This window comes from Pseudophryne corroboree, chromosome 5, assembly GCF_028390025.1.
Source record: "Pseudophryne corroboree isolate aPseCor3 chromosome 5, aPseCor3.hap2, whole genome shotgun sequence".
In the NCBI taxonomy this organism is placed as follows: Eukaryota; Metazoa; Chordata; class Amphibia; order Anura; family Myobatrachidae; genus Pseudophryne; species Pseudophryne corroboree.
This window is the reverse complement of record NC_086448.1, coordinates 342,748,496-342,775,664: the sequence shown is the minus strand read 5'-3', so window position 1 is coordinate 342,775,664 and position 27,169 is coordinate 342,748,496. Positions and strand designations below refer to the sequence as shown.

Below are 27,169 nucleotides of genomic sequence, written 5' to 3'. Positions count from 1 at the left end.
GGGAGTAGGACCAGGGTGCGTCTCCAAATTCTCCAGAGATCCGCTCAAGGAGGTGGTCTAGGTATCCCTAATTTTAAATACTATTATCTCTCTGCGCAGCTTGCTCAATGCATCTTGAGGCTGAGGTCTGGGGTTGCTTTCTCCTGCTTCCCTCCTCCCTCCACCTGTTCCCACGGGCTTGACACACAAAAAAGGCTCACGATCATCTCATAGTCTCCCACTCCCAGTCAGTATGTTGCCCGAACATTTGACTTTGCTCCACCTCCATCCCCCATCATTCTGCTGTTTAATTCTCCGGAATTCCCCCCTGGCCTGGTCCCAGCTGCATTCTTTCTAGGTTGAAAAGTGGTATTGGTTACCTAAATGATTAGACTCGTGACTCTTCCTTTTCCATGTTTCATATCCCTAACTAAAATTTTTGACCAATATTTATACTGTAGTCACAAAATTTTAAAAGAAAGTTTAGGACCATCTTACACTTCGCCCCCTGACTTCTACTGAACTGATTTGTTTGTGTCAGACTTCCACTCCTGGACTGATTTTGGGTTGGGTACGTGTGACCATACCGATGCGGGGATCCCGGCTTTGAGATGCCTGGTGATGGGGGGGCTGAGAGCACAATGAAGCCCCTTGTGGACTCGCTGCGCTGTGGGCTCGGTGGTGTGCTGAGCTCGCCACAGGTTCTGTTCACACTCTATGAGGTGTCGTGGACACCCACAAGTGGGAAGAGGAACTTGTTAGTTGACATGCCAATTATCGGGATTGTTAGGGGGCGGGATCCCGGCTTCCGTATTGTGACCGGCGGTCTCCTGACCGCCTGTCACACAACTACATCCCCCGATTTCTGCATAATACTCTGAGCTTACTCTTTCTGCCACAACTAAGCAAGACCCACATGAATTGGCCTGAGCATTGGGTGATTATCTAGAGGCATTGGGGTCTATTTGCTAAGCCTTGAATGGAGATAAAGTGGACGGAGATAAAGTACCAGCCAATCAGCTCCTAACTGCCATGTCACAGGCTGGGACAGTTATGAGCTGATTGGCTGGTACTGTACTTTATCTCCATCCACTTATCTCCATCCAAGGCTTAGTAAATAGACAACCTTTATTGAGATTTGGGAAGGTGCTGCTTACATCTCAATTTTTGTGAGGATAAAAGAGACTGTACAGTATACAAAACCTTATACAGATGGTAATATGTCCCCTCACAGCTCAAAAAGATGCAGCCTGATGCTTCTGATAGATGGTGGCATTACTGCTCATTAGAAGAAACGTTTCTCTGTATTTGGTGGAGCTGTCCAAAAGTCACTGGTTTCTAGTCTGATATCTAGAACCTGATTCCGTCAGACCCTGATTCCTTCGGAACCTACATTTTTTCTTTTACATCTGGCTATTCCCGCAACCACACACCACCAAGATACTCTTATCAGACACATTTTCTCTGTGCTCACATGTCAGATTTCTGCTGATTGGAAACTGCCCACACACACACACACACACACACACACACACACACACACACACACACACACACACACACACACATTATGTATTCAATTATCCGTGGGTTATCTCTCTCTCTCTCTCTCTCTGATAATTCTAGCCACATCTTCTTTCCTTCCTTCCCTTTCTCCCTTGTCTTCTCTTCTTTACTTATTCTCCAAATGGGTATTTTGAGTACCTTTGTCACTGTTCATTTCACCCTGTACTTCAGTTGCTTGATTTATAACTACTGATTTATGATGTGCACTATCTCTTTGTTATTGTATACGGTTTTCACCGGTAATAAATATACTTTAAAAAAAATATTTAAAAAATAAGTGAACGATAAAAGCCATAAAAGGCTTTCTGAGTATGATGGTGTCATTTGCTTAAAATATTGTGAATTGGAGGATAAAACTCCTGTGTTATACATTATATGGCAGATGGAGCGCATTTATAAGATATTTGCATATTTAATATTCACATGCAGTAAGCTGTGAAGAGTGCAAATGAGTGGAGGGTTAATTTAACCCATGCTCAGAGAAAGAGGTTAGGCTTGCCCATAAAGAGTGTAAATTAAGGTGGACTGGAACAATTAAAGGGCCTTACGTAGCCTGCACAATTTGAGCAATTTATAATCCAAGGAGCAAACTCTACTAATACTCCAGCTTGGTGAAAACCCTATCCGATGAATGAGTACAAAGATCAAACCCCTTGGCCCCATGTTCCACACTTATGAGTAACATTCTCTTGCCTTATTCTCCAGTACATCATCTCCATCATTTTACTGGCACCGCCACCTACTAATAGTGCTGGATACTGAATCTGCAGCCAGACTACTCTGAAAAGGCTATAAGAAAGGCGGAAATGAAGTGGGAGCAGAAAAATAGTAAGGTAAAGGGAGGGGTAGTAGAATGAGGAAGGGGTTAAGGTAAGGATACAGAAAGCAATAGTGAGGGTGATGAAAGAGGAGATGTCCAGTGGAGTGAGGGAATGAACAATATGTGTGTGGGAGGAAACAGGAGTGAGAGGTGACTGCTATGGGGTGGGGTTTGCAGGGTAGCATGGAAGGAGATTGTTGAACAAAGAATGCTGTGCAATGCAGAGTAACACAGTCAAGACTGCAAAAGAATGTGATGTCCAGATCCTCCTTCCCGCCAGCAGCTCCTGAGTAAAATCTGGCATCTTGCATCCGTGGAGAGAATATCCATTTACTTGCATAAAGCCTCTCAGAAATTCCTTTCAATTGGGTGGGATTGGTTTGTCTATAATAGCTTTGTCAGATGAGTCATGAAGGGTCCGGTATGATATACTGGCAGACTCGTTCTATTCCCACTCAGTTGGTGATGTGGACCCACGACCCACTAACTGAGCAGGAAATCCAGGCGGGTGTCGGGATTACGGTTGGTGGTATAATGTCATCTGTCAGAATTCCGGCGTTGAGATCCTGACAACCGGCATTTTAACTGCATCCTGTCATGAAGACTAGCTGTGATGCGTTCCATGCAGTAAACTAACCAGATTGCATGGATGGTAGCTGTGACTGGATGCACCTTCGCTGCATGCGCCAAGCGATCACAGATTGGGATTGGGTTGCACGAAACCTTGCCAAATCAGACTGCTGGGCTCTCCCAAAGTGCAGCGTTGAGCAGCAGGGGTTAGCTTCTACTTGTTCCGGCGCCTTGTTGACTTCTCTCAGCACCAGGTCTTCAGCCTATGCCATCGCTGCTGAAGGGGGATCTGAGCTGCGGCACACATTTAGCACTCCAGTGGTTGACTCCTGGTGCACAGCTCCCCCCTGCAGCCCATTGCATAGCCCTGCATTGCTGCACTCTATGTGAAGCTGGATCTCCAAGCCCCCATGTGCGCACACAGCCCTTGCCACACTGGGTGCTGGCTTGCCCGGTCCCCCCGTAGGTGGCACAGATCTGCCTCATAGGGCTGGGGTGCCAGGAGCTGGGTTTCCGACCCCCAGCGTTCAACGCTCAGCCTTGCAGCCCTGGGTTTGACTATGCTGCCTTGATGCAGTCCCCGGTGGTGATCAGGGCTGCGGCATGTTACGCAGCCCAGTATTGCCACCTCCCTTGTCCCCCCCTTCCTGCCCGGGGATTAATGTGCATCAATACTTGGCGCCAGAAGCAGATCTCCCGGATCCCAGCAGTCAGCATATAGTGCTGCAGCCTGGGATAGGACTCCCGGCTGCAGCGGCTCCATGTTGGCCACAATTGATCTGAAGAGGCAGGAAGTATGAAGGACAGTTGGGTAGGAACCATTGGTGGTATAATGTTTACAAGGGGTACTACTGTGTAGTGTATTGTTAATAAGGGGCACTACTGTGTGGCGTAAATTGAATTGGGGGGGAGTACTATTGTGTGTCACTTGCCCACAAGACTAAACCCCTCTTTCAGCACACGCGCCCTCCCAATTTCATATATAAGGGGCATGCCAGTTCCTTGCTTTGCTTTGGGTGCTTGGACCCCTAGATTCACCACTGCCTGTTATGCTTAGGTTCAGTTATGTGGTGGTGAACAGGGCTGCACTTCTATTCGTCTAGACATTGTCTTTGTATGTGCGCTTTCCTTCTTCCCAGCTTGACCTTGCCATGTCTCCTACTGAATCTTGTGTCAGATATTCTGTTTGTTTATTCACACGCATACAATTTGTATCTGTATCTGTGCTATCTATAATTGTTCTCACACAACTATATTTCTCTGACGTCCTAGTGGATGCTGGGTACTCCGTAAGGACCATGGGGAATAGACGGGCTCCGCAGGAGACTGGGCACTTCTTTAAAGAAAAGATTAGGTACTACATCTGGTGTGCACTGGCTCCTCCCTCTATGCCCCTCCTCCAGACCTCAGTTAGAATCTGTGCCCGGCCAAAGCTGGATGCACTCTAGGGGCTCTCCTGAGCTTCCTAGAAATAAAAGTATTTGTTAGGTTTTTTATTTTCAGTGAGATCTGCTGGCAACAGACTCACTGCTACGTGGGACTTAGGGGAGAGAAGCAAACCTACCTGCTTGCAGCTAGCTTGTGCTTCTAGGTTACTGGACACCATTAGCTCCAGAGGGATCGAACACAGGGCCCGACCTCGATCGTCCGTTCCCGGAGCCGCGCCGCCGTCCCCCTTGCAGAGCCAGAAGACGGAAGAAACCGGAGGAAATCGGCGGCTGAAGACTTCGGTCTTCAATAAGGTAGCGCACAGCACTGCAGCTGTGCGCCATTGCTCCCACAGCACACCACACGCTCCGGTCACTGGTGGGTGCAGGGCGCTGGGGGGGCGCCCTGGGCTGCAATTAAGATACCTTTTGGCATTAAAAAGCACATAATACAGTGTATAACACTGTATATGTGCAGAAACCCCCGCCATTAACTATATAAAAAGCGGGAGAAGCCCGCCGTTGAAGGGGCGGGGCTATCTCCCTCAGCACAGCCAGCGCCATTTTCTCTTCACAGCTCTGCTGGAAGGACGCTCCCCAGGCTCTCCCCTGCAGTATACACTACAGAAAGGGTAAAAAAGAGAGGGGGGGCACATAAATTTAGGCGCAAATTGTGATATAAGCAGCTATAGGGGGAAAATTCACTTTGTGTATAGTGTCTATCCCTCTGTTATATAGCGCTCTGGTGTGTGCTGGCATTCTCTCTCTGTCTCCCCAAAGGACTTTGTGGGGTCCTGTCCTCAGTCAGAGCATTCCCTGTGTGTGTGTGCGGTGTGTCGGTACGGCTGTGTCGACATGTTTGATGAGGACGCTTACGTGGAGGCGGAGCAGGTGCCGATAAGTGTGATGTCGCCCCCTGCGGGGCCGACACCTGAGTGGATGGATATGTGGAAGGTATTAACCGACAGTGTCAACTCCTTGCATAAAAGGTTCGATGACGCAGCTTTGGGACAGCCGGCATCTCAGCCCGCGCCTGCCCAGGCATCTCAGAGGCCGTCAGGGGCTCAAAAACGCCCGCTACCTCAGGTGGCAGACACAGATGTCGACACGGAGTCTGACTCCAGTGTCGACGAGGATGAGACAAATATACAATCCACTAGGGCCATCCGATGCATGATTACGGCAATGAAAAATGTGTTGCACATTTCTGACATTAACCCGGTTACCACAAAAAAGGGTATTATGTTTGGGGAGAAAAAGCAGCCAGTGACTTTTCCCCATCTGATGAGTGAAACGAATTGTGTGAAGAAGCGTGGGGTTCCCCAGATAAGAAACTAGTAATTTCTAAGCGTTACTAATGGCGTACCCTTTCCCGCCAACGGATAGGTTACGCTGGGAGACATCCCCTAAGGTGGACAAGGCGCTCACACGCTTATCAAAAAAGGTGGCACTGCCGTCTCAGGATACGGCCGCCTTAAAGGAGCCTGCAGATAGAAAGCAGGAGGCTATCCTGAAGTCTGTGTATACACACTCAGGTACTATACTGAGACCTGCTATTGCTTTAGCATGGATGTGCAGTGCTGCAGCAGCGTGGTCTGATTCTCTGTCTGATAACATTGATTCCCTTGACAGGGACACTATATTGCTAACCATAGAGCATATTAAAGACGTAGTCTTATATATGAGAGATGCACAGAGGGACATTTGCCGGCTGGCATCTAGAATTAATGCGATGTCCATTTCTGCCAGGAGAGTATTATGGACTCGGCAGTGGACAGGTGATGCTGATTCTAAAAGGCACATGGAAATTTTGCCTTATAAGGGTGAGGAATTGTTTGGGGACGGTCTTTCGGACCTCGTATCCACAGCAACAGCTGGGAAGTCGACTTTTTTACCTCAGGTTCCCTCACAGCCTAAGAAAGCACCGTATTATCAAGTACAGTCCTTTCGGCCTCAGAAAGGCAAGTGGGTTAGAGGCGCGTCCTTTCTGCCCAGAGGCAGGGGTAGAGGGAAAAAGCTGCACCATACAGCCAGTTCCCAAGAACAAAAATCCTCCCCTGCTTCCACTAAGTCCACCGCATGACGCTTGGGCTCCACATGTGGAGCCAGGTGCGGTGGGGGCCCGTCTCCGGAACTTCAGCGACCAGTGGGTTCGCTCACAGGTGGATCTCTGGGTTCTACAAGTAGTATCTCAGGGATACAAGCTGGAATTCGAGACGTCTCCCCCTCGCCGTTACCTCAGATCAGCCTTGCCAGCTACTCCCCAGGACAGGGAGGTAGTACTGGCGGCAATTCACAAGCTGTACCTCCAGCAGGTGATAATCAAAGTTCCCCTCCTTCAACAGGGACGGGGTTACTATTCCACAATGTTTGTGGTACCGAAACCAGACGGTTCGGTGAGACCCATTCTAAATTTGAAATCCTTGAACACTTATATAAGGAAGTTCAAGTTCAAAATGGAATCGCTCAGGGCGGTTATTGCAAGCCTGGAAGAGGGGGATTACATGGTATCACTGGACATCAAGGATGCTTACCTCCATGTCCCCATTTACCCACCTCACCAGGTGTACCTCCGTTTTGTGGTACAGGACTGCCATTACCAATTCCAGACGTTGCCGTTTGGTCTGTCCACGGCACCGAGGGTATTTACCAAAGTAATGGCCGAAATGATGATACTCCTTCGAAAGAAGGGAGTTATAATTATCCCGTACTTGGACGATCTCCTTATAAAGGCGAGGTCCAGGGAGCAGATGTTGGTCGGAGTAGCACTATCTCAGGAAGTGCTACAACAGCACGGCTGGATTCTGAATATCCCGAAGTCGCAGCTGGTTCCTACGACGCGTCTGCTGTTCCTGGGTATGATTCTGGACACAGAACAGAAGAAGGTGTTTCTCCCGGAGGAGAAGGCCAAGGAGTTGTCATCTCTGGTCAGAGACCTCCTAAAACCAAAACAGGTGTCGGTGCATCACTGCACGCGAGTCCTGGGAAAGATGGTAGCTTCTTACGAGGCAATTCCATTCGGCAGGTTCCATGCACGGATCTTTCAGTGGGATCTGTTAGACAAGTGGTCCGGATCGCATCTTCAGATGCATCGGCTGATCACCCTGTCCCCGAGGGCCAGGGTGTCTCTGCTGTGGTGGCTGCAGAGTGCTCATCTTCTCGAGGGCCGCAGATTCGGCATACAGGATTGGATCCTGGTGACCACGGATGCAAGCCTCCGAGGTTGGGGGGCAGTCACTCAGGGAAGAAACTTCCAAGGACAATGGTCGAGTCAAGAAGCTTCCCTACACATAAATATTCTGGAACTAAGGGCCATTTACAATGCCCTAAGTCAGGCAAGACCCCTGCTTCAAAACCAGCCGGTGCTGATTCAGTCAGACAACATCACGGCGGTCGCCCATGTAAACCGACAGGGCGGCACAAAAGCAGGATGGCGATGGCAGAAGCCACAAGGATTCTCCGATGGGCGGAAAATCACGTGATAGCACTGTCAGCAGTGTTCATTCCGGGAGTGGACAACTGGGAAGCAGACTTCCTCAGCAGGCACGACCTCCACCCGGGAGAGTGGGGACTTCATCCAGAAGTCTTCCAGCTTTTTGTAAATCGTTGGGAAAGGCCACAGGTGGACATGATGGCGTCCCACCTCAACAAAAAGCTAAAAAGATATTGCGCCAGGTCAAGGGACCCTCAGGCGATAGCTGTGGACGCTCTAGTGACACCGTGGGTGTACAAGTCGGTTTATGTGTTCCCTCCTCTTCCTCTCATACCAAAGGTACTGAGGATAATAAGAAAGAGAGGAGTAAGAACTATAGTCATCGTTCCGGATTGGCCAAGAAGGACTTGGTACCCGGAACTACAAGAAATTATCTCAGAGGACCCTTGGCCTCTGCCGCTCCGACAGGACCTGCTACAGCAGGGGCCCTGTCTGTTCCAAGACTTACCGCGGCTGCGTTTGACGGCATGGCGGTTGAACGCCGGATCCTGATGGAAAAGGGCATTCCGGTTGAAGTCATTCCTACGCTGATAAAAGCTAGGAAGGATGTGACAACTAAACATTATCACCGCATATGGCGAAAATATGTTGCTTGGTGTGAGGCTATGAAGGCCCCAACAGAAGAATTTCAGCTGGGTCGATTTCTGCACTTCCTACAGTCAGGAGTGACTATGGGCCTAAAATTGGGATCCATTAAAGTCCAGATTTCGGCCCTGTCTATTTTCTTTCAAAAAGAACTGGCTTCACTGCCTGAAGTTCAGACGTTTGTTAAGGGAGTGCTGCATATTCAGCCCCCTTTTGTGCCTCCAGTGGCACCTTGGGATCTCAACGTTGTGTTGGATTTCCTAAAATCACATTGGTTTGAGCCACTTCAGACCGTGGAGTTGAAATATCTCACGTGGAAAGTGGTCATGCTTTTGGCCTTGGCTTCGGCTAGGCGTGTGTCAGAATTGGCGGCTTTGTCCTGTAAGAGCCCCTATCTGATCTTCCATATGGACAGGGCAGAATTGAGTAATCGTCCCCAATTTCTCCCTAAGGTGATGTCAGCGTTTCATTTGAACCAACCTATTGTGGTGCCTGCGGCTACTCGGGACTTGGAGGCTTCCAAGCTGCTGGATGTAGTCCGGGCCCTGAAAATCTATGTTTCCAGGACGGCTAGAGTCAGAAAAACTGACTCGCTGTTTATCCTGCATGCACCCAACAAGCTGGGTGCTCCTGCTTCTAAGCAGACTATTGCTCGCTGGATCTGTTGCACGATTCAACTTGCACATTCTGCGGCTGGACTGCCGCATCCTAAATCAGTAAAAGCCCATTCCACGAGGAAGGTGGGCTCTTCTTGGGCGGCTGCCCGAGGGGTCTCAGGCTTTACAACTTTGCCGAGCTGCTACCTGGTCGGGATCAAACATGTTTGCAAAATTCTACAAGTTTGATACCCTGGCGAGAACCTTGAGTTTGCTCATTCGGTGCTGCAGAGTCATCCGCACTCTCCCGCCTGTTTGGGAGCTTTGGTATAATCCCCATGGTCCTTACGGAGTACCCAGCATCCACTAGGACGTCAGAGAAAATAAGATTTTACTCACCGGTAAATCTATTTCTCGTAGTCCGTAGTGGATGCTGGGAGCCCGTCCCAAGTGCGGAATTCTGCAATACTTGTATATAGTTATTGCTTAACTATAGGGTTTTTGTTCGAGCCATCAGTTTAATGAGGCTCAGTTGTTGTTCATACTGTTAACTGGGTATAGTTATCACGAGTTGTACGGTGTGATTGGTGTGGCTGGTATGAGTCTTACCCTGGATTCCAAATCCTTTCCTTGTAATGTTAGCTCTTCCGGGCACAGTTTCCCTAACTGAGGTCTGGAGGAGGGGCATAGAGGGAGGAGCCAGTGCACACCAGATGTAGTACCTAATCTTTTCTTTAAAGAAGTGCCCAGTCTCCTGCGGAGCCCGTCTATTCCCCATGGTCCTTACGGAGTACCCAGCATCCACTACGGACTACGAGAAATAGATTTACCGGTGAGTAAAATCTTATTTTTTACCTAATGTTTTTATTATACTTAACTGTATCCATATAGTATTTTTTTTTTCAAATGTGTTTATTGAATAACTACACACATAGTACAGAAGACAATCAAAATAAAACATGTATAACTACAGAAAAGTGGTCGCAGAAATCTCTGCAATCACAGAAATAAAATAGAGGAAAATACAGCATATAGAAATCGCAAACATGTGAATAAACTATTATTAGTAATGCAAATAGTGTAAATGCGCACAGAAATCAACCTGGAAAGGTGGGGATCCATTAGAAAGAGTTTCCATATTGTACCACGTAGTTAGTCTGACCACTTTACGAACATACTCTTTAGTGGAGAGTGGTAGTGTAACAACATAAGGTTACAGTAAAGAACTTGGAGGAGCGAGAGTCTACATCTAAAGAACAATCGACCCAGTCCATTTGATAGAGGAAAGATAACCACGGCTATACGTACCAGAAATAATTTTGTTCCTTTGGACATATGCGTGGTCTGTGAGTCAAAATGATTTCAGAAGGCCCAAGCCTTTGTAATTGTAAAGGGGATACCCAAATCTACATTAATATAACCTTGGACTGCTTTCCAAAACGACTGAACCACCGGGCAAGACCAAAGGCAATGTATAATGTCTGTGTCCGAGGAAGTACATTTAAAACAAAGACAGTTGTCAGATATCACCGTAAGAAACTGAGAGCGAGGAGTGTAGTATGCTCTGTGCAAAAGTTTCAGATGCATCTCTGCATAAGCGGAAGAGACTAAATGTTTATTAAGCATGTTACACCATCGAATCATAGGCTGAAGATCAATTCCAGGAAAGGTATCTTTCCATTTCGCCAGGCCAGTAGCAAGTCTGGACAGATCCAACCTCAGTCTAGTATGTGTATAAATTAAGGACGTAGAATAGGGGGAATTGAGTTGTTGACGTAACTGATCATCTTAGGGAAAGGTGAGTTCAACTGAATGTAAACGTGAAATTATGTGCATAGCGAAACTGCGCACTTGGAGGCGAAAAAAGGAAAACAAAGAGATGGAAATCTCTCTTTTAGTGGAGACGATGTAAGTACTGCTGAGCAGTCATCATTCAAGATTTGAAACAACAATCTGAGGCCTTGGAGATACAAATTCTTAACTATAGTGGTGGTTTCCCCACCTTGGAAGGCAGGATTTGACAATAGAGGTTGAGTTTGCCAGCGTAAGGCCCATACGTTTCCAAGCCTTATGAGGGGTATAAAGCAATGGATTCAAACGTAAGGTATTCCATGTGGAGGAATCAGGGAAACGTAAAATAATCACCAAATCACAATGCGGTAACATGGCTTGTTCCAATGCCCGATTAACATAGTTATCACCGCCCCCAATCCAATCGATGGCATATCTGTAATTGGCTGCCTGAGAGTAGTCTTCCAGACAGGGCAAATTTATACCTCCCAGCGAAGTCGGTTGTTTACATTTGAATAGCGCGATACAAGGACGTTTATTTGCTCAAATAAATTTGGTAAAGGCTTTATTATTAATTAGTCATTTTTTTTTATTGTTTTCATGTATTAGTTGTGTAAGTCATATCTGCTGCTGCATACTGAGTGTCTGGTGCTATGGAATCTGGATCATCTTACAACTACCTTACAAATTGTTAGGTTCCTGGTGCTCAGAACAAGGGAGATGTTGCGTAGTGAGTCCAGAGCACCAGAACGTGACGCTGAAATAAGGTGTGGTGTGGAAATAGCCCCTAGCACCCTACCTCCATTGTTTCACCCGTGTGGTCAGTTCACGCCTGAGTGACTATGGTTTCTTGGGCCCACGGCAGCCGCATTTGAAGGGCGGATTAGGTCTGCCCAACTCCGATGCCCCCAGGTCTTAGAGTGAGACAAGGCATGAACCGAGACAGGATAATAACAAGGGGACCTCTAACTAAAGCAAACAGAAGGCTAGGGGCTACTAACAACCCTAAAACTAAGTATATGTGCGGCACGCCGCCAAAGGAAAAGAACAACAAAGGAAATGCTGTCCACACGCCGACACAATACTGTTGTGTACCGGCGGTGACAGCATATGCAGAACCCTCTGCAAAACACCAGTAACAAATAAAACCAAAGAATACAGCGGCCTAGGCCGACGGACGCGGCAAAGCCGCTACTCACGGAACTGGTACAAATACTGGCAAACGGACAGGAACCCCCAATGTAGCCGACACAGACTCTCAGAACCGGAGGACAGGCAGAATCCCAAACGACAGACCGGTGGACACCAAGAAGCCAGATACTCGACCAGGCACAGACAAAGCCACAGGACTTCTGGACAGGAATGCTTCACGGCAGAACACGGGATCAGACACTGGAACCGACACTGGAAACAGCTAGACAGACACTGCTAGACAGGAGCTCAGGAACTGGCAGGGACTAGCTCAGAACTCAAGAACTCTGGAACTATCACCAGCGTCTGTGCATTGCACTGAGCCAGAATATAACAGAGAGTCCTAATGAATTATGTCATGCAGCTGCCCTGCTGCACAACTGAGAGGTGCAATTAACAGACAGGTGAGGCTGAACACATGGGAACAAGCTGCAATTACACAGACTCACCACCGGCAGCAAACAAGAGTCTTCTTAAACCAGAGCAACAGGAAATCCTGGCCTGCAAGACAACTATAAACATAAAATACGGAAAACAGTAATGAACCACTACCTGTGGTTCATAACAGTACCCCCTCCTTAAGGGTGAGCTCCGAACACCCCATGACACCCACGGGGAACATAAACAGAAGTATAACATAAAATACATAACCAAAATGCAAAACAGGAATGAGCCACAGCCGTGGCTCATAACAGTACCCCCCCCCCTTAAGGAGGGGTCAAAGGACCCCAAAAGTCAGGTTTTCCAAAACAAGGTATACATTAATAAACCTGACACTGGAACAAACAGACAAAGACAAGAAACAGAAACAAGCTGTGGCAACAGCTTGTAACAGTGCCCCCCTCTTGACGGTGGCCACTGGACACAAGACAAGGAAAAAAATATTTTTTTTTTATATATCAAGGCAAGAGTCAATAATTATTTCTTTTTCTTCTTATTTTTACAAAGTTATTGAGGTCTGACCAAGGTAATTCCCCAAACATTGTCTAAACTGATGGTACCTCCCAGCAAGGCTGGGTTCAAATCAGAGATTGGTTTCTTAACCTTGGGAGCTGAACTTTCAGGCAAAGTACTACTATTAGAAGAAGACAGAAAAGCACATCCTGCAGTCAAAACAACGGGCTGAGACTCTTGTGCCGAGTTTACAGTATACGGTGAACTCTCAGCAGATAAGACGGGTGACCTAGAGGAACCTGAACCAATTTCTTTGGAACCATATCTTTTAATAACTGCATCACTGAATGCTGGGGGATCCTGAAGAATGGGATCTTCAGTTTTCATTAAATTGGATGCCCACTCAAAAGGCTCCCCTCTAAAGGAATGTATCAGATAGAGCACAAGGTTCTCTGAAGTGATGCCCAGAAATGGTCTAGACAACATAATGATGTAATAGTGTTTGTAAAGCGCCAGAAATTGGACTAAGTCCCCATCAAAGATTATAGATGTTGAGATATCAACAGAGTCAGGATCTGCTTCCTTCCCATCTGACTGACTAGAGTGCTTTGCTAGGACCTGGTCACTATTGACCTTACTCGAGGCTGAGACTTTCTGAACCCCACCTGGGGCAGTGACTTTCTAAACCCCACCTGGGGCAGTGGCCCTCGGAACCCCACCCGGGGTAGTGACTTTCTGAACCCCACCCGGGGCAGTGACTTTCTGAACCCCACCCGGGGCAGTGACTTTCTGAACCCCACCCGGGGCAGTGACTTCCGGGACTTTTGCTGAAGCTATAACCTTCAAAACCTCCACTAACGCTATGCCTCTTGAGTCCTTTCCTGGGGAAGCGACTTCTAGACCCTTCTCTGGGGCTGTGTCTCTCGAGACCCCACTTGGGGATATTACTTCAAAGATCCCTTCTGGGGTTTTGCTTCTCGAGTTCCCTTCTAGAACTATGGTTTTAAACACCTTCTCTGGAGTTGCGCTTTTCAAGTCCCTACCTGGGGTAACAGCTTCTGAGACCCCTTCTGGTATTGACACCTGAGCTATAATATTCGATGTCCCTCTATGACCCAGGGCATCGGATACCGCTCCAGGACTCTGGGCATCGGGTACCGCTCCAGGACTCTGGGCATCGGGTACCGCTCTAGGACCCCGGGCATCACTCCAGGACCCCGGCATCGGGCACCACTCCAGGACCCCGGGCATCGGGCACCACTCCAGGGGTTTGCAACTCTGCTTCAACAGGAAAATCAAGAGAGGAGAGAAACATTCTCCTTTGGTTCCTGAATCTATAATGGGGCTCCCTAGCCCAAGGACCCCAATTATAGGACAGAGTGCTTTTTAGTGTGGGTTGTGTGACAAGTACCTCTGCCACAGTAGAGACAGGAGTAGGTCTTGTATCCTGACTCAACTTGGCCAGAGGGCAGGACTTGTCGCCACACTTTGGCTTGCGCAACTCACAGGTCTGCAGATAGTGGCCTAAACCCCCACAATATAGGCATAAATTTAAGTTTCTGCGACGCAGACACTCCTTTTCTGAGAACCTGGGCCGCAGAAAACTTTTAAACTTTTTCTCTCCAACTGAACCTGAGGATGCTCTTGTCACCATATTGTGAGCAAGAGTCTCTTTAGAGGTAGATGAACTCTCAACGACTACTGGCAAGATAAGCAAAATTTTAGTCAGAAGGTTTTGCAGTTGCTTTAAGGATTGCTGCAAAACTTCCAGTCGCTCAGGTTTCAAAGCACTGAAAGCAGAGTTCAGGGCTGAGAGAGACGCCTGCAGGGCTTGCATAGGAGGATTTTAAACTAGACAAGACTAAACTAGACTAGACAAGACAAGACTGGATTTTTTTTTTTAAACTAGACAAGACAAGACTGGTTTCTGCACACCGGACTGGATTCTGCACACCGGACTGGATTCTGCACACTGAATTCTAGACAGGACTGGATTCTAAACACCGGACTGGATTCTGCACACTGAATTCTAGACAGGACTGGATTTTGCACACTGAATTCTAGACAGGACTGGATTCTAAACACCGGACTGGATTCTAAACACTGAATTCTAGACAAGACACTGGACCAAAAAAGAAAAAACTACTATTTAGCTTTGTTTCTTTTTTGTTGTATGGCTGGTGATAATGTTAGGTTCCTGGTGCTCAGAACAAGGGAGATGTTGCGTAGTGAGTCCAGAGCACCAGAACGTGACGCTGAAATAAGGTGTGGTGTGGAAATAGCCCCTAGCACCCTACCTCCATTGTTTCAACCGTGTGGTCAGTTCACGCCTGAGTGACTATGGTTTCTTGGGCCCACGGCAGTCGCGTTTGAAGGGCGGATTAGGTCTGCCCAACTCCGATGCCCCCAGGTCTTAGAGTGAGACAAGGCGTGAACCGAGACAGGATAATAACAAGGGGACCTCTAACTAAAGCAAACAGAAGGCTAGGGGCTACTAACAACCCTTAAACTAAGTATATGTGCGGCACGCCGCCAAAGGAAAAGAACAACAAAGGAAATGCTGTCCACATGCCGACACAATACTGTTGTGTACCGGCGGTGACAGCATATGCAGAACCCTCTGCAAAACACCAGTAACAAATAAAACCAAAGAATACAGCGGCCTAGGCCGACGGACGCGGCAAAGCCGCTACTCACGGAACTGGTACAAATACTGGCAAACGGACAGGAACCCCCAATGTAGCCGACACAGACTCTCAGAACCGGAGGACAGGCAGAATCCCAAACGACAGACCGGTGGACACCAAGAAGCCAGATACTCGACCAGGCACAGACAAAGCCACAGGACTTCTGGACAGGAATGCTTCACGGCAGAACACGGGATCAGACACTGGAACCGACACTGGAACCAGCTAGACAGACACTGCTAGACAGGAGCTTAGGAACTGGCAGGGACTAGCTCAGAACTCAAGAACTCTGGAACTATCACCAGCGTCTGTGCATTGCACTGAGCCAGAATATAACAGAGAGTCCTAATTAATTATGTTGTGCAGCTGCCCTGCTGCACAACTGAGAGGTGCAATTAACAGACAGGTGAGGCTGAACACATGGGAACAAGCTTCAATTACACAGACTCACCACCGGCAGCAAACAAGAGTCTTCTTAAACCAGAGCAACGGGAAATCCTGGCCTGCAAGACAACTATAAACATAAAATACGGAAAACAGTAATGAACCACTACCTGTGGTTCATAACAGTACCCCCTCCTTAAGGGTGAGCTCCGAACACCCCATGACACCCACGGGGAACATAAACAGAAGTATAACATAAAATACATAACCAAAATGCAAAACAGGAATGAGCCACAGCCGTGGCTCATAACAGTACCCCCCCCCCCTTAAGGAGGGGTCAAAGGACCCCAAAAGTCAGGTTTTCCAAAACAAGGTATACATTAATAAACCTGACACTGGAACAAACAGACAAAGACAAGAAACAGAAACAAGCTGTGGCTCATAACACAAATACGTGATTATTATGATGATGTTGTTTGGAGGGAGCCTTTGCATTAGCAGTGCTGGCTGTCATTGAGGCATCCTCTGCCCATGATTAGTGTTATGTTACCTAGCTGTTAGATTTGTCACCAGGATAGGAGGCGTCAGGTTAGCGTGATCTTAGGACCGTGAATTATCCAACATAGTATATATTATCTCATGGGCAATAGGTTCAAATTTCTGATGTGAAATTAAAGGTCATTATTAATCACTGCTTGGTGTCTTATATATCATTGTATGATCATGTAATAAAAGTGTTTGCATTACAAATATATCTTGTGTTCTTTTTCTACCTTCATGTGCAAATGTCATGCTTCACCATTACAAATCCAAGTGGTAGAATAACAAAAGCTTCTACGAGAGACAAGTGGTGGTATTGGTCACAGCAACCAATCAGATTAACTTTCTAGGCTGACATAGGGAAATGATAGCTAGAATCTGATTGGTTGATATGATCAACATCATCACTTGTCTCTTTTAGAGGCTTTAATAAATCTCCCCTTAAGAGACTTGCGTTGGCAATGCTGTAGTAGCTCTCTACCATAAAAGAAAAATATTTTCATACACAAGATATGAAAGAATAAGTCACAGTATAAATGGTGTTTTCCAGTCTCTCTGGTATTCCAAAACTTTACTGAGTAAGATATATTGCCAGTGGAAAGTTGGCAAATTCAGATATGTTTATTACTGGCTCTGTTTCCTTTGCAAAGTTGGGCCTACTTTCCTCTCCAGTTTTGGACACTGTTTGTGTAAGACATGAATATTCTGTGTTTTTTATTTTATTAAGCAATAATTCTTTATAGACATAATTGACTTCTCCATGAAATTTGAAGTTTCCCGTTACTTCTATTTGTTGTTCTGCAACAAAAGGAAAAACTCTTCTATCAAATTCCTTATTGTGATCAAACACTAATGTTTTTGTTATATTTTTTTAATTCTCCAGTTGTAAGCAAGGTCCATATTCCCTTGTTTTCTCCTGTCTTGCAATTGTTATATATGGTCATTGCATTATTGCAGTATGCTGCAGTAGATGGTGATGCTTTACAAATCTTCAATAATAAATCATCAAAAGCTAATGTACATACTTAAGCTCCAAACTGCATATCACATTGAATAAATCCATTAGCATAAAAAGTGAATAAAAAGCAATTGAAAGTGAAACAAACATTGCATTTATAATAGCCTTATTTATTCATATACAGTATCTGTGCCTCAAGCAAAGTGGAGGTTCCCCTCACTCTGCGATTGGAGCAGATTCTGCAGGTATCCTACTAGGATATAACATGCATAGCAACACAATCCTATATAATAAAAGGCTAACGCTGCTCCTCACCTCTGTGGGTGGAATCAAAGTATTTTGCACACCGGTGCCCACTAGATAGCACCAACTGGAGCAATTCAATTGTTGCATTCGGGCGCACACAGCCGCCGGCGCTGACATTACTGTTATGTTGTTCTGTCATTTTGACCGGCTAGTATGGTGGCCAATCCCGGGATCGGGATCGGCGGGATCCCGGGATTTAGGGCCAAAAATGCCCGGGATTCAATCCCGGGATTGGAAGCTCCAATCCCGGGGATTGAGGGAAACGCTGCCCGGCTTCCTCCTTCCGGGTCCCCAGCGCAGCGTGAGAGGTCACGCTGCGCTGTCAGCCGCTGCTGGGAGCCGCCAGCAGCGTTCAGAGGATGTTCTCCTCCTGCCCGCCCCCGGTATATGGTGAGTTATATGTGCGGGATGGGCGGGGTGGGGCGAGGGGGCGGCCACCTAGCTAAAAGACAATCCCGGGATTGGCCATTTTTCAATCCTGATACCCAGGATTGAAAAAAATGGCCCGGGATTGGCTTCCCTACCGGCTAGTAACTAGTACTAGGCATAATGTGAAAAGCAGAATGCTGCCTCTGTACATCTAACTCCTATATGGCTATTCCACCAATCTGGGTCTGCATTTAAGCTATAGATTTAAGCAAACATTTATCACCTTTGTTTGAAAATCTCCTATGTTCTATATAATAGACCCTGGTAGGCAGCGATGCACTTTTTTTCAGTAATGTTGCAGCTCTCTGCAAAAAGGAGTGTCACACTAGTGCTCATCATATATCAATCATAGGGTTGGGATTGATTTTATTTGCTAGCAGTCGGGATGCTGGTGGTCAGAATACTGTCCATCGCATCCCAATAGTTAGAATCCCGGCAGGGGAAGGTAAGTAAATGTACCCCCTGGCCCCCTAACCCTCCCTATCCATAGATTAAACCTAACCCTCCCCCTGCAGCCTAACCCTAACCCTTCCCTGGTGGCGCCTAAACCTAACCCCCCAATACAGCAGCCTAGCCCTAACCTTTCCCCCCGCAGCCTAACCCTAACCCCTCCTGGGGGGGGTGCCTAACCCTCCTCCCCGCAGCCTAAACCTAACCCCCCCAGGGCACAGCCTAACCACTCGCCCTCAGCCTAAACCACCCCCAAAGGCAGCTTTTCTTTTCCAACAAAGCGGTGAATGAGCGTTCGGGATCTTGGGTGTCATGGATCCTGGCGACGGGCTTGAGAGCCTATTTGGGATGCCGGTGTCGGCATTCTGAATAGTGTCGGGATTCCAGCGTCGTTATTCTGACGGGCGGGATCCAGAATCATAAAAAGGGGGGTTATGTATAGAGGTATACGGTTTCATGAAGCAGGGAGGCATTTCAGAAAGGGGGTTGCAGGACATGGTAGTGATGACAGGACACATGGAATGTAATAGGACGGAGAAGCAGACTGTGGGAGACACGGCAACCAGATAAAAGGATCTATTCTAAAAAAACAATTAAAAAAAAACCCTGTGCTCAGTGTGTTACAATTTCTAGCTCTTACAACTAACATGTGCATAGCCTTTGTTTAATACATTTGTACATGCAGTAACCACATTGGTACGTCTAGCGAATACCTGGCATATGCAGTACTATTTTTGAGTTGTTTGCATCGCAAGATGTTTCCATCCCTACATATTGTACAAACTCAAGTCTTGTTGCTTTTTTTTTATGCACCAAAGGCTCGTATGCTTCCACCACTAAATACGCCCTAATATATTTAATTAGAAATGAGCTTTGTGCCAGAATTCTACATTCATATACTTCAGTTCCAACGCAATAAATCCGATAAATCTGAAGACGCTTCTCACACAGTAGTTCATAAGAAAATGCAGCTCTGAAATATGTGACTAATCTGGAATGCTGTCATTTTCAGACATGCATATTTGTGGCTCGATAAACTCCCAAGCTGGCTGAAGATTAGACCTTTGTGGCTGGGTGGTACATGTGGTAATACAGAGAGTGTGTGTTGTTACAACTATAGGCCTCACACAGCTAACTAGAGAGAAAATGCCATAACTACATTGTTATCTTTATTCTTTCCAGAATATAAGAAGAAATATGGTGAGGAACATGGCTCTTGCCAAGCTGGGATTGCAGGATCGTTTATGGAGGTCAGTAATGTCTTTTTCATAAAATGCGCCATAGTTAAACAACGTCATTTCTTTTCATTGAGTTATACCCAGACCTAATACTGAGATCATTGTTATACAGCTGTAAATTGTTAATGCTCTGTCTTGTAATATATTTATAGCATTAGGGAGCATTTGATATTTGATGCTCAGGGTTGTCACACATGCGCACAGCTAAATGAGGCTGACGAGTGGGCACAAATACACAAAACAGGTTTAAATAACAAGAGTTCTCTGTTTAGTTTTGGCCTGACTGCGCAACCAGGTTACAGTAACCCCATATGCCTACTCTAATTATCCTGTGTTGAGAAACATCTTTGGGAATTTGTTAATGGGAGCACTAAGATCTAATCTTTAGGTGGACAATGTTACAGTTGTACTGTCGCAGAGAAGTAAGATCTCAGTTTAGTGTAACACAGGCCTAAACCAGAAGCCTGTAGTCACAGCAGCTGTCATGTCAGGTATAGTATTTCTACTAATATAGCTAGAGCTTATATGTTGCAGTGAAATCTTAGCTCTTTCAATCGTCCGTTTCACTCCTCGCCCTCTTGCATTTGTGAAGAATTCAATCAGATTAAAAAGGAAAAGTGGCTCAAGCATTTTTGGCTCAGCCATCATGCTGGTTTTAAAAAGCCATCATTCTAAATGGGGAATATTCTCTGAACTAATTATGGAGAACTTTGATGAATGTTGACTTTAGATTAGTAAGTAGAGGTTTCTTCCCCACATGCAACTTAGTGATGTCATTGCATTGTTTAAAATAATGATGTATTTCTGATGCATATTTATTGAATTGTGTATGGAAACTCAAGGTACTGTACTGTCTCATGTTGCCCTTAAACAAGTACATTCATAAAGCTGTGCACATGCAGCTAATGACAAGACTATAATGTCTCACTGGCAGATTAAGGAGGTAATTGTATCATTTTTATTTATTGACATCTGGCTAGAGTCTTATGGTGGGTACACACTAGGCGATGTGCTCCGTGAGTGGCATCGCTTGGTCTGTCCCCCTCCCGGGCCAGGCCGTCCGACGTGGGCTAGCGATATCGCACATTGACGTCATGCCTCGGCAGACCCATACATGCAGATTTGGATGATGAGTATGTACGACCGACACTGAGGGTTGTTAACGACCCGTGGAGCAGTGCATCGGCCATCGTCAGCTGCATATACACTGAGCGATATAGTAAACGATATCGCTCAGGAGGGGGAAAATTAGCAATATAGTATGCACTAGAGATGAGCGGGTTCGGTTCCTCGGAATCCGAACCCGCCCGAACTTCAGTTTTTTTTACACGGGTCCGAGCGACTCGGATCTTCCCGCCTTGCTCGGTTAACCCGAGCGCGCCCGAACGTCATCATCACGCTGTCGGATTCTCGCGAGGCTCGGATTCTATCGCGAGACTCGGATTCTATATAAGGAGCCGCGCGTCGCCGCCATTTTCACACGTGCATTGAGATTCATAGGGAGAGGACGTGGCTGGCGTCCTCTCCGTTTATAGAGATTCGAGAAGAGAGTGAGACAGAGAGAGACACAGTAGTAATTTTGGGGAGCATTAGGAGGAGTACTACTACTACTAGTACTTGCTAAAGTGATAGAGATAGTGTGACTGTATTATCTGACTTGTGGGGGAGACACTGACAGTGGGGAGCAGTTAGAGTCTGAGAGCAGGACTCAGGACTCAGGAGTACATATAACGTACAGTGCACACTTTTGCTGCCAGAGTGCCAGCCACACTGCCATTGTTTGTGACCACACTGACCACCAGTATAATATATATTGTGATTGTCTGCTTAGGACTCAGGAGTACTACTTGCAAGTTGCTGATAGTGTGACCAGTGACCTGACCACCAGTTTAATAATCACCACCAGTTTATGAGTTTAATATATATATATATATATATATAATTGTATATAATATATATATATAATATTGTATACCACCTAGCACCTACCCGTGTTTTTTTTTTTTTTTCTTTCTTCTTTATACATACTACTATAGTAGCTTACTGTAGCAGTCTGCGGTGCTGCTGAGCTGACAGTGTCCAGCAGGTCCGTCATCAGTCATTACATAATAAATATATATACCTGTCTGGCTGCAGTACTAGTGATATTATATATACATATATATTGATTTCATCTCATTATCATCCAGTCTATATTATCAGCAGACACAGTACGTTAGTCCACGGCTGTAGCTACCTCTGTGTCGGCACTCGGCAGTCCATCCATAATTGTACACCACCTACCCGTGGTTGTTTTTTTTTTCTTTCTTCTTTATACATACTACTATAGTAGCTTACTGTAGCAGTCTGCGGTGCTGCTGAGCTGACAGTGTCCAGCAGGTCCGTCATCAGTCATTACATAATAAATATATAATATATACCTGTCCGGCTGCAGTACTAGTGATATTATATATACATATATATTGATTTCATCTCATTATCATCCAGTCTATATTATCAGCAGACACAGTACGGTAGTCCACGGCTGTAGCTACCTCTGTGTCGGCACTCGGCAGTCCATCCATAATTGTATACCACCTACCCGTGGTTTTTTTTTTTCTTTCTTCTTTATACATACTACTATAGTAACTTACTGTAGCAGTCTGCGGTGCTGCTGAGCTGACAGTGTCCAGCAGGTCCGTCATCAGTCATTACATAATAAATATATATACCTGTCCGGCTGCAGTACTAGTGATATTATATATACATATACATTGATTTCATCTCATTATCATCCAGTCTATATTATCAGCAGACACAGTACGGTAGTCCACGGCTGTAGCTACCTCTGTGTCGGCACTCGGCAGTCCATCCATAATTGTATACCACCTACCCGTGGTTTTTTTTTTTCTTTCTTCTTTATACATACTACTATAGTATCTTACTGTAGCAGTCTGCGGTGCTGCTGAGCTGACAGTGTCCAGTAGCTCCGTCATCAGTCATTACATAATAAATATATATACCTGTCCGGCTGCAGTACTAGTGATATTATATATACATATATATTGATTTCATCTCATTATCATCCAGTCTATATTATCAGCAGACACAGTACGGTAGTCCACGGCTGTAGCTACCTCTGTGTCGGCACTCGGCAGTCCATCCATAATTGTATACCACCTACCCGTGGTTTTTTTTTTTCTTTCTTCTTTATACATACTACTATAGTAGCTTACTGTAGCAGTCTGCGGTGCTGCTGAGCTGACAGTGTCCAGCAGGTCCGTCATCAGTCATTACATAATAAATATATATACCTGTCCGGCTGCAGTACTAGTGATATTATATATACATATATATTGATTTCATCTCATTATCATCCAGTCTATATTATCAGCAGACACAGTACGTTAGTCCACGGCTGTAGCTACCTCTGTGTCGGCACTCGGCAGTCCATCCATAATTGTACACCACCTACCCGTGGTTGTTTTTTTTTTCTTTCTTCTTTATACATACTACTATAGTAGCTTACTGTAGCAGTCTGCGGTGCTGCTGAGCTGACAGTGTCCAGCAGGTCCGTCATCAGTCATTACATAATAAATATATAATATATACCTGTCCGGCTGCAGTACTAGTGATATTATATATACATATATATTGATTTCATCTCATTATCATCCAGTCTATATTATCAGCAGACACAGTACGGTAGTCCACGGCTGTAGCTACCTCTGTGTCGGCACTCGGCAGTCCATCCATAATTGTATACCACCTACCCGTGGTTTTTTCTTTTTCTTTCTTCTTTATACATACTACTATAGTAGCTTACTGTAGCAGTCTGCGGTGCTGCTGAGCTGACAGTGTCCAGCAGGTCCGTCATCAGTCATTACATAATAAATATATATACCTGTCCGGCTGCAGTACTAGTGATATTATATATACATATATATTGATTTCATCTCATTATCATCCAGTCTATATTATCAGCAGACACAGTACGGTAGTCCACGGCTGTAGCTACCTCTGTGTCGGCACTCGGCAGTCCATCCATAATTGTATACCACCTACCCGTGGGTTTTTTTTTCTTTCTTCTTTATACATACTACTATAGTAGCTTACTGTAGCAGTCTGCGGTGCTGCTGAGCTGACAGTGTCCAGTAGGTCCGTCATCAGTCATTACATAATAAATATATATACCTGTCCGGCTGCAGTACTAGTGATATTATATATACATATATATTGATTTCATCTCATTATCATCCAGTCTATATTATCAGCAGACACAGTACGGTAGTCCACGGCTGTAGCTACCTCTGTGTCGGCACTCGGCAGTCCATCCATAATTGTATACCACCTACCCGTGGTTTTTTTTTTCTTTCTTCTTTATACATACTACTATAGTAGCTTACTGTAGCAGTCTGCGGTGCTGCTGAGCTGACAGTGTCCAGCAGGTCCGTCATCAGTCATTACATAATAAATATATATACCTGTCCGGCTGCAGTACTAGTGATATTATATATACATATATATTGATTTCATCTCATTATCATCCAGTCTATATTATCAGCAGACACAGTACGGTAGTCCACGGCTGTAGCTACCTCTGTGTCGGCACTCGGCAGTCCATCCATAATTGTATACCACCTACCCGTGGTTTTTTTTTTCTTTCTTCTTTATACATACTACTATAGTAGCTTACTGTAGCAGTCTGCGGTGCTGCTGAGCTGACAGTGTCCAGCAGGTCCGTCATCAGTCATTACATAATAAATATATATACCTGTCCGGCTGCAGTACTAGTGATATTATATATACATATATATTGATTTCATCTCATTATCATCCAGTCTATATTATCAGCAGACACAGTACGTTAGTCCACGGCTGTAGCTACCTCTGTGTCGGCACTCGGCAGTCCATCCATAATTGTATACCACCTACCCGTGGTTTTTTTTTCTTTCTTCTTTATACATACTACTATAGTAGCTTACTGTAGCAGTCTGCGGTGCTGCTGAGCTGACAGTGTCCAGCAGGTCCGTCATCAGTCATTACATAATAAATATATATACCTGTCCGGCTGCAGTACTAGTGATATTATATATACATATATATTGATTTCATCTCATTATCATCCAGTCTATATTATCAGCAGACACAGTACGTTAGTCCACGGCTGTAGCTACCTCTGTGTCGGCACTCGGCAGTCCATCCATAATTGTATACCACCTACCCGTGGTTGTTGTTTTTTTCTTTCTTCTTTATACATACTACTATAGTAGCTTACTGTAGCAGTCTGCGGTGCTGCTGAGCTGACAGTGTCCAGCAGGTCCGTCATCAGTCATTACATAATAAATATATAATATATACCTGTCTGGCTGCAGTACTAGTGATATTATATATACATATATATTGATTTCATCTCATTATCATCCAGTCTATATTATCAGCAGACACAGTACGGTAGTCCACGGCTGTAGCTACCTCTGTGTCGGCACTCGGCAGTCCATCCATAATTGTATACCACCTACCCGTGGTTTTTTTTTTTCTTTCTGCTTTATACATACTACTATAGTAGCTTACTGTAGCAGTCTGCGGTGCTGCTGAGCTGACAGTGTCCAGCAGGTCCGTCATCAGTCATTACATAATAAATATATATACCTGTCCGGCTGCAGTACTAGTGATATTAAATATACATATATATTGATTTCATCTCATTATCATCCAGTCTATATTATCAGCAGACACAGTACGGTAGTCCACGGCTGTAGCTACCTCTGTGTCGGCACTCGGCAGTCCATCCATAATTGTATACCACCTACCCGTGGTTTTTTTTTTTTCTTTCTTCTTTATACATACTACTATAGTAGCTTACTGTAGCAGTCTGCGGTGCTGCTGAGCTGACAGTGTCCAGCAGGTCCGTCATCAGTCATTACATAATAAATATATATACCTGTCCGGCTGCAGTACTAGTGATATTATATATACATATATATTGATTTCATCTCATTATCATCCAGTCTATATTATCAGCAGACACAGTACGGTAGTCCACGGCTGTAGCTACCTCTGTGTCTGCACTCGGCAGTCCATCCATAATTGTATACCACCTACCCGTGGTTGTTTTTTTTTCTTTCTTCTTTATACATACTACTATAGTAGCTTACTGTAGCAGTCTGCGGTGCTGCTGAGCTGACAGTGTCCAGCAGGTCCGTCATCAGTCATTACATAATAAATATATAATATATACCTGTCCGGCTGCAGTACTAGTGATATTATATATACATATATATTGATTTCATCTCATTATCATCCAGTCTATATTATCAGCAGACACAGTACGGTAGTCCACGGCTGTAGCTACCTCTGTGTCGGCACTCGGCAGTCCATCCATAATTGTATACCACCTACCCGTGGTTTTTTTTTTCTTTCTTCTTTATACATACTACTATAGTAGCTTACTGTAGCAGTCTGCGGTGCTGCTGAGCTGACAGTGTCCAGCAGGTCCGTCATCAGTCATTACATAATAAATATATATACCTGTCCGGCTGCAGTACTAGTGATATTATATATACATATATATTGATTTCATCTCATTATCATCCAGTCTATATTATCAGCAGACACAGTACGTTAGTCCACGGCTGTAGCTACCTCTGTGTCGGCACTCGGCAGTCCATCCATAATTGTATACCACCTACCCGTGGTTTTTTTTTTTTCTTTCTTCTTTATACATACTACTATAGTAGCTTACTGTAGCAGTCTGCAGTGCTGCTGAGCTGACAGTGTCCAGCAGGTCCGTCATCAGTCATTACATAATAAATATATATACCTGTCCGGCTGCAGTACTAGTGATATTATATATACATATATATTGATTTCATCTCATTATCATCCAGTCTATATTATCAGCAGACACAGTACGGTAGTCCACGGCTGTAGCTACCTCTGTGTCGGCACTCGGCAGTCCATCCATAATTGTATACCACCTACCCGTGGTTTTTTTTTTTCTTTCTTCTTTATACATACTACTATAGTAGCTTACTGTAGCAGTCTGCGGTGCTGCTGAGCTGACAGTGTCCAGCAGGTCCGTCATCAGTCATTACATAATAAATATATATACCTGTCCGGCTGCAGTACTAGTGATATTATATATACATATATATTGATTTCATCTCATTATCATCCAGTCTATATTATCAGCAGACACAGTACGGTAGTCCACGGCTGTAGCTACCTCTGTGTCGGCACTCGGCAGTCCATCCATAATTGTATACCACCTACCCGTGGTTTTT

General features: G+C 45.3%; 1 protein-coding gene across 1 annotated transcript in view; it reads left to right on the top strand.

The window, feature by feature from the left end:
• ITGA9 (integrin subunit alpha 9) overlaps nucleotides 1-27,169 on the top strand; it is an 838,556-nt gene that overhangs the window by 214,493 nt on the left and 596,894 nt on the right. Inside the window, exon 5 of the mRNA XM_063922573.1 lies at nucleotides 19,849-19,916. Within this exon, the coding sequence (XP_063778643.1) occupies nucleotides 19,849-19,916 (68 nt within the window). The remainder of the gene's footprint in view (nucleotides 1-19,848; nucleotides 19,917-27,169) is intronic.